General features: G+C 49.5%; 1 protein-coding gene across 1 annotated transcript; it reads left to right on the forward strand.

Moving 5' to 3' along the window:
• The first annotated feature begins 2,529 nt into the window (after window positions 1-2,529).
• Window positions 2,530-7,231, forward strand: LOC149334630 (uncharacterized). The gene is made up of 2 exons (XM_089555274.1): window positions 2,530-6,404; window positions 7,022-7,231. Exon 1 carries the CDS (start codon window positions 2,556-2,558, stop codon window positions 4,182-4,184), a length of 1,629 nt encoding a protein of 542 aa, XP_089411400.1. The 5' UTR covers window positions 2,530-2,555; the 3' UTR covers window positions 4,185-6,404; window positions 7,022-7,231.
• The last annotated feature ends 1,808 nt before the right edge of the window (window positions 7,232-9,039 follow it).

The following is a 9,039-nucleotide window of genomic DNA, read 5'->3' on the forward strand; positions in this document are numbered from 1 at the left end:
TCTATTTCGGATGTTCTGTACGTCCGCTGAACATCCGCAAACAGCCGGTAGACGTCCGTCGGCCGTCCGAAAGGTGGCCAAAGGTATACGGTTCGCCTGCCGACGGACGTCCAGTTGAGTACGTCCATTGGCGGATCTTTCTCGAATATTCGCATATATGGTGCATGCGTGCTTTTTTCACTCCGCGCAATGCAATAAAACCAAAAACAATTTGATGCATAGCACGCATATTTTATTGTGGTTGATGATACATCAGCAGAGCAATGGGTTACATTCGGAAAATTACTTAAATGTGACTCTTCAAATGTGGCAAGCTTGGGACACACATCCGTAACCTTCCCATCCACAGGATTTCTGAAATAAAAAAGAACGCGGCAAACATCAGTCATGTGAAACAAATGGCACAATGCAGTAGCCCAAGTAAAAACATTGGAACCAGTTAATAGAAGTGTTTAATGCTGCAAGTATAACAGACAATGCACTTTAACAAACACCTCAATAAGTATAGGGCAATAACAGCTGGGCCTTAGGGCACTAACCTGCGCAGCACTGTACGCGACTGTGCACAAAAAGCCGCAAACCTTCCGTTGCGCTGCGAACTACACGTGCTTCCTATGGTCTACCTTTCGCGCGTTGTCACTCTTTATATAGGCACAGTGAACATAGCGATGCCCTAAAAATTAACAAGATGCGAAAACACTCCGTCCCGCAACTTTGAAGAGGAGTGGGAATTAGTCGCGCGAGTTGAGGGCTCCCGCAGCTGTGTGATGTAGGCTCCCGAAAGTGTGAGAACAGCACACACTTGTGGAAGCCATCTCCTCGCGCTTACTGCTCCCACTGTCCTGTGAACGAATGTTATATGAGCATGCTGCATTGTCCTAGAAGCAAGTTCCAAGAAGTGTACTGGATACATACCTTCGTAGGCAATCACATGTGCACTAAGCCTTCTTTACACCAAGGTCGACGCAGTACGGGATTCCGGTGTTCCAGAAGAGCTTCAGGCGCTTCCCGTAGCTTTCGGATTGCTTAAGTTACATACAACTTTCGTCCACAGACCGAAGAAAGCCATATTTTATAATAACAGAGCTATAAAGATCTGCGCGACAACACTACGCGACATAACAACAGCGCTACGGACATGGCTACGGAGCCGTACTGATGGATTGGATTGGTCAGACCGCAAACTGACATCTATGATGATGGTGATAGCAGAATGCACGGGAGTTTTGATGCTTACGAATGGTTTCAATGGCAAGTTTAGCTAGCAAAACAGTGGACATGTCGCGCAACTCCTCTAATTTGGAGAAGTTTTATAAATATAAAACTATTCATTGAGTTCTTGCAAAATTCTGCAACACCTGCTTCTCCTCTTAGATAAATTTAGCTCGTTGGCGGCTCTTGCACTGCAGGTAGGAGTGGAATCGTACCAATTTACAAACGTCTTCGCGTCAAACCCTCCAACTGATGCAAATAAAACAGTATACATACACGAAAGACTCGAATTTTCTGTGAAATAAAAAACGTCCATACTCATGGCCTGGGAAAATACTCGACCTTACATCCTTCGGACGTCCACCTCGTCTCTCATGCGGATATACAAAAGTGGACACTGTCCGTACGTCCGGCGGATGTACGAATACGGATATCCGAAATCGGATTGTGTTCGTACGTCCGATGGACGTCCGATCTCGGCAAAGGACGTTCGGATCTAGCTCGTACGTCCGACGGATATCTGTGGTTGCTTGGGAGCCTACTCGACGAGGAGCGGGAGGGAAGAATTTCGAGGAGGGAATGGAAGGAGAGGAGGCTCGCTCAAAGAGAGAGAGAGTGTCTGCTGCCCGGGGGTGGGCAGGGGCCCTTTAAGCAGGAAAGTCTCCAGGGAGAGAGAACGTGCCGAATTTATGAATTGTTCTGTATCAGCCAGTCAGTCTGATAACATTGTAACGGAAATGACGTGTGCCTGACCGGCATGCACGTTGCCTACAAAAGGACGCTGCTGCATCTGTTCTCGCTTCGGCGAGCGCGGCTTCGGCCGCTTATCTGTTTTTTGAGCAGCGTCCGCTCCGGCGGACGCAGTTGTTGCTGCGACGCGCGTCTTTTCTTTCCTTTCTCTCTTTCCTCTGATCTTTTAACTCTCCTCTCTCTGCACGTGGCAGCGGTGGTGGCTCGGCTCGAGCCAGTAGGCAGGCCCGTGCAATTTTCTTTTCATCCTTCTCTCAGTCACAACAACAACAACAATAAAGAGCTTTTTTGCGTTGCTGCCACTGAAGCGTCTGTCTGCTGCTTAGAACAGAACATCTGGCGACGAGGATGGGATCCGGCGCGCAGTAAACCGCCACCGGCCAGCAGCAGTCACGAGGCCGAACCGCCTACGGTGCAAGGCGACACGGCGCCCTTGCAGCCACGATCTCATCGGCGGCCAGGAGTAACGCAAGAACGCCGGAGGAGCGCAGGAACGCAGATAAGTGAAATTTGCTCATTGTGGCAGAACCTGGACATGGTCCTAAGCTCGGCAGGCCTTTCTTCGGATTGAGGGCGAGGAATACCGCCTTTACATGATGGGAACACGGGGTACCCCTCAGGGAGCAGTGTTATCACCGCTCCTGTTCAACATTGCTATGATGCGCCTCCCACGCCAATTGGCCCGGGTGGAAGGCATTCAACACGCGTTATATGCAGATGATATTGCAATTTGGACCACTCAGGGGAGCCTTGGGGACATGGAGGACCGCCTTCAGCAGGCTGCTTCCATATTCGATGCGTATGCTAATGACTGTGGGCTCCAATGTGCTCCAGCGAAATCAGAGCTTCTGCATGTCAGAGCGAACCCAAAGGATAGGACAGCAATACACATCTCTCTGTCAGGAGGTCCTATTAGAGAGGTGGAGGAGCTCCGTATTCTGGGCCTTTTCATTCACCAGAGACTCAGACCGGACTCCACTATTGCGAAACTCAAGAGCGTAGGCGAACAGGTAGGGCGCATGATCCGCCGCGTTTCCAACAAGCGGGGTGGTCTGCGGGGCAGGGACGCGCTTCGGCTCGTCTATGCCTTCGTGACTAGCCGGATCCTCTACGCCGTGCCATATCTCCGCACTACTAAGCAAGACGAGGCGCGAATAGACGCCATCATCCGCAAGGCAACTAAGCGAGCCCTGGATCTCCCGGTGGCTACCTCTAATGCCAAACTCAAGGCATTGGGGGTGCTAAACTCCTACCAGGAGCTGCGGGAGGCCCACCTCGTGAACCAATACACGCGGCTCACGCAGACGGCTCCTGGGCGCCGCCTGCTAAACCGCTTACACATCCAACACGACTGCACTCCAGAGGAGGCGGAGCGTATCCCAGTACTATGGCGCCATATGCTCTGGGTCTCCCCGCTCCCCCGTAACATGGACACCGACATGCATGAAAACAGACGACAAGCGCGGGCTCGGGCTCTTGAGAGACAACACGGCTCCCGACCCGGTGTATATTATGTAGACGTAGCAGGGCCATCGCCCACGGGATTTTACTCGGCCGCTGTCGTTCACCAGGAAATGCACGTTGATGGACTCTCCTTTCGAGCCCCGAATTCAATGCGGGCCGAGGAAGTAGCGATAGCGCTTGCTGCCGCCCACGCCAATTCGAGAATAATCATCACGGACTCCCGAAAAGCATGTGAACATTACTTGGCAGGGGAGATCTCCCCGTTAGCTGCTTGTATTCTACGACGGACTGCCACTGATCCAACACCCAAACGAATCATTTGGGCTCCTGGCCACCAGGGCTTACGAGGTAATGAGGCCGCTGACGCGGCTGCCCGAGCGCTTACTCACCGGGCTCCTCATCCCAGCTCTTCTGGCTCGGAGACTAACCAGCCGCTGCTGCGATTCAGGGAAATATTAACACATTATAGCGACAACCACCGCCTTTTCCCGGCCCCTGCAAAAGGGCTGAGTAAGACGGAGGAGCGAACTTTAAGGCGCCTGCAGACAGGTACTCTACTCTGTCCTGCAATAATAAAACATTACGATCCTAACACGGATGGGCGATGCCCACACTGTGGGGAGACCTGTGATATCTTCCACATGGTGCGGGCATGTACTCAAAATCCCCACCTCCCCCCTTCCCCTACCCCTTCCAGAGAGGCATGGGAGACTGCCCTCCTCAACTGCTCCTCGCTTGAGCCCCAAGGGCTCTGGTGAAACGGGCGAGAGACGGGGCCTCGTCGTGCGGTGTCCCGGACTAGGGACGCCGACCATGTAGCGGGGCCACTCTGTGGCTCCCAAACTCTTTTTCGCAAAATAGAAGTTTTCACCACCACCACCACCACCTAAGCTCGGCAGAATGCCCGAATTCAACCCGAAAATCGACAACATACGCTCGTATTTTGAACGCTTCGAGAACTTCGTAGACATAAATGATGTCTCTGCAGACAAGAAACTGAAGTTGTTTCTGAACGTACTCGGTGCGCAAGCATACGAAGAGCTAAAGAAGATAATTGTGCCTCATTTGCCTTCTCAGAAGACTTTCGAAGAAATTAAACAGCTTCTGGAAGCTCATTTCAGCCCAGCTCATTCAATTATCGCAGAGCGTTGTAAATTTAATCGCCGAATGCAGCAAGAAAATGAAAGCTTCAAAGATTTCATCACTGAACTGAAGCATCTTGCAAGAGATTGCAATTTCGGCACGTTTTTAAATGATGCCTTAAGGGACAGGCTTGTAGCTGGTTTGCGTGACGAGGAAACGCAACGGGCTCTTTTTGCACAGCCTGACTTGACGTTCGAGCTGGCGTGCCAAACGGCGCTAGATAAAGAGCTAGCGGCACAACAGGCGAAGCAAATGCATGAGTTTGACACAAAACCGTGCAGCGTCAACGTCATTCAGGGCGAACGTCGCCGTGATAAGGAAAAGAAATCGAGGACGGTTGCATGGCCAAAAGATAAACGCGAGGAAGAGCGGCGAAGTGCTTGCAAGCATTGCGGAAAGAGTCATGCGGGAGAAAAATGTTGGTATCGCAACCACACCTGCAGAAATTGTAACAAAAAAGGGCATTTGCAAGCCGTCTGCAAAAGCGGAGCCAAAGCAAAAGCTGTCAGATACGTCGACACCACGGACGACGAATTCGAGGACTTGAGTTGTCAGACTGTGTTCTTCTCGGGCAAAAGTTCAAGGGGCTACAGCGTCAACCTGAACATTGAAGGGAAGACTGTTTCGATGATAATTGACACAGGTGCAGTGGTCACGATCGTACCAGAACAGTTATATAAGCAGTGTTTCCCGCATGTTAAATGTGTAGACTCCAATGTGTCGTTGCGCACTTACACCGGAGAAAAGCTGAAGGTAATTGGAAAAGCAAACGTCTTAGTCAAGCAGGACGCAAGCGAAATCTCTTTGCCTGTTGTGGTAGTGAAGGGAAACGGAACGCCGATGCCCGCTCTCATAGGATGAGACTGGCTGGAAAAACTGCAGATAAACTGGAAAGCAGTATACAGCCTGTCCACGGATAAGTCATTGGAGCAGAGGGTAGAAGCCTTACGGAAAAAGTATCCCGAGGTTTTCAAGAGCACCCCGGGAGTCGTCAAAAACTTCGAAGCTCGCATCTTTCCCAAGCAACCACAGATATCCGTCGGACGTACGAGCTAGATCCGAACGTCCTTTGCCGAGATCGGACGTCCATCGGACGTACGAACACAATCCGATTTCGGATATCCGTATTCGTACATCCGCTGGACGTACGGACAGTGTCCACTTTTGTATATCCGCATGAGAGACGAGGTGGACGTCCGAAGGATGTAAGGTCAAGTATATTCCCAGGCCATGAGTATGGTCGTTTTTTATTTCACAGAAAATTCGAGTCTTTCGTGTATATACTGTTTTATTTGCATCAGTTGGAGGGTCTGACGCGAAGAAGTTTGTAAATTGGTACGATACCACTCCTACCTGCAGTGCAAGAGCCGCCAACGAGCTAAATTTATCTAAGAGGAGAAGCAGGTGTTGCAGAATTTTGCAAGAACTCAATGATTAGTTTTATATTTATAAAACTCCAAGTTAGAGGAGTTACGCGACATGTCCACTGTTTTGCTAGCTAAACTTGCCATTGAAACCATTCGTAAGCATCAAAACTTCCGTGCATTCTGCTATCACCATCATCATAGATGTTAGTTCGCGGTCAGACCAATCCAATCCATCAGTACGGCTCCGTAGCGCTTTTGTTGATATGTCGCGTAGTGTTGTCGCGCAGATCTTTATAGCTCTGTTATTATAAAATGTGGCTTTGTTCGGTCTGTGGACGAAAGTTGTATGTAACTTAAGCAATTCGAAAGATACGGGAAGCGCCTGAAGCTCTTCTGGAACACCGGAATCCCGTACTGCGTCGACCTTGGTGTAAAGAAGGCTTAGTGCACATGTGATTGCCTACGAAGGTATGTATCCAGTACACTTCTTGGAACTTTGCTTCTAGGACAATGCAGCACGCTCATATAACATTCGTTCACAGGACAGTGGGAGCAGTAAGCGCGAGGAGATGGCTTCCCCAAGTGTGTGCTGTTCTCACACTTTCGGGAGCCTACATCACACAGCTGCGGGAGCCCTCAACTCGCGCGGCTAATTCCCACTCCTCTTCAAAGTTGCGGGACGGAGTGTTTTCGCATCTTGTTAATTTTTAAGGCATCGCTATGTTCACTGTGCCTATATAAAGAGTGACAACGCGCGAAAGGCAGACCATAGGAAGCACGTGAGGTCGCAGTGGTTCGCAACGGAAGCTTTGCGGCTTTCTGTGCACAGTCGCGTACAGTGCTGCGCAGGTTAGTGCCCTAAGGCCCATGAAAATAAATAAAGAACAGATACATTGTCAAATATGGTGTGGAAAAGTGAGAGCTGTTATTGCCTTATACTTATTGAGGTGTTTGTTAGTGCATTGTCTGTTATACTTGCAGCGTTAAACACTTCTATTAATTGGTTCCAGTGTTTTTACTTGGGCTACTGCATTGTGCCATTTGTTTCACATGACTGATGTTTGCCGCGTTCTTTTTTATTTCAGAAATCCTGTGGGTGGGAAGATTACGGATGTGTGTCCCAAGCTTGCCACATTTGAAGTCACATTTAAGAAATTTTCCGAATGTAACCCATTGCTCTGCTGATGTATCATCAAGCACAATAAAATATGCGTGCTATGCATCAAATTGTTTTTGGTTTTATTGCATTGCGCGGAGTGAAAAAAGCACGCATGCACCATATACGCGAATATTCGAGAAAGATCCGCCAATGGACGTACTCAACTGGACGTCCGTCGGCGGGCGAACCGTATACCTTTGGCCACCTTTCGGACGGCCGACGGACGTCTACCGGCTGTTTGCGGATGTTCAGCGGACGTACAGAACATCCGAAATAGACCTCTGTCGGCCGTCCGAAGGATATCGGTGGTTGCTTGGGTTGTAAAGGAAGGGGCTCAACCAGTGTTCTCAAAAGCACGGCCAATACCATTTGCCATCAAAGAGGAAGTAGCAAAGGAGCTGGAAAAGCTCGAGCAAGCCGGAATACTGAAGAGGGTCACGAAAAGTGACTGGGCAACGTAATGGTCGCGAAGAAAGGCGGCGCAGGATTAAGGTTACGCGGCGACTACAAAGTCACGGTTAATCCTTTTCTAAAAACTGACCATTACCCTTTGCCATTGCCGGAAGATTTGTATTCCATGCTCGCAGGAGGTAAAATCTTTTGCGTTCTGGATCTATCACAAGCCTATCAGCAAGTGCCGCTTGCTGAGGAAAGCAAAGCGCTGTTAACCGTAAACACTCATCTCGGATTATTCCAGTTTCAGCGCCTACCATTCGCCACCTCTAGCGCACCCGCTATCTTTCAGTCGTTAATGGACGAAGTCTTAAAAGGGATTCCAAAAGTGGGTTGCTATATCGACGACGTCATCGTCGTAGGCGACAATATAGACGACTGTGAAGAAACTGTGGAAAAGGTACTTCAACGACTGGCAAAGCACAATATCACTGTAAAAGAACAGGAATGTGAATTTTTCAAGCAGTCCGTCGTTTATCTTGGACACAAAGTGACAGCTGATGGCATTTTTCCAACATCAACAAAGATAAAAGCCATCACGGAAGCACCTCAGCCAAAAAGCAACGTAACTGAGTTACGAGCCTTCTTGGGTCTGCTGAATTTCTACGCCAAATTCATCAAAGATTTAGCCACAGTAGCTGCACCAATGTACGACCTGCTGAAAAAGGACACGAGTTGGGCGTGGACGGACGAATGTTCAAGATCATTCGTGGAAGCCAAGCAGCGTCTTGTAGACAGTCAAGTTCTGACTTTTTACGACGTGAAAAAGCCAATCGGTTTAAGCTGCGACGCGTCGGCCTACGGTCTTGGGGCAGTAATTTTTCACGTCATGCGTGATGGTTCGGAAAGACCAATTTCATTTGCCTCCAGAACATCGAGTGTAGCGGAGCGCAACTATGCGCAAGGCGAGAAGGAAGCCCTAGCATTAATTTTTGGTCTGAGCAGGTTTCATAGATACCTGTACGGGCGCAAATTCACGCTGTATACAGACCACCAACCACTGTTGGGGATCTTGGCATCAGATAAACCAATTCCTTCTTTGGCTGCAGCTAGGATTCAGCGTTGGGCTATCACCTTAGCAGCTTATCAGTACACACTGCGCTACAGGAACGGCAAAAACATGGAAGTTGCCGACGCTCTTTCAAGGCTTCCACTTCTGGTGAAGCATAAAGACGACACTGAAGAATGCCTTGCAGTGTTTGAGTCAACGCCTCTCACTGCGAGCTAGGTTGCTGCTGCGACTAAAAGGGATCGCCTTCTTTCCAAAGTCGTGCAGTTCACCTTATCTGGCTGGCCCGCGCACCACGATGATAAATTTCAGCCCTTTTACGTTCGTCGAAACGAACTATCGTATGAGCAAGGCTGCATCACGTGGGGCCAGCGAGTGATCATTCCGGACGAACTTCGAGAAGCAGTATTAACATTGCTACATGAAGAACACCCTGGAATGCAAAGAATGAAAATGCTTGCTAGGTCGTTTGTTTGGTGGCC

The sequence above is a fragment of the Amblyomma mixtum genome, chromosome 8, assembly GCF_055824585.1.
Source record: "Amblyomma mixtum isolate Tamu chromosome 8, ASM5582458v1, whole genome shotgun sequence".
Lineage (NCBI taxonomy): Eukaryota > Metazoa > Arthropoda > Arachnida > Ixodida > Ixodidae > Amblyomma > Amblyomma mixtum.

Bases quoted from the DNA above. Each gene is read 5' to 3' on its own strand.
- LOC149334630 (XM_089555274.1), top strand. From the start codon at position 2,556: ATGATGGGAACACGGGGTACCCCTCAGGGAGCAGTGTTATCACCGCTC.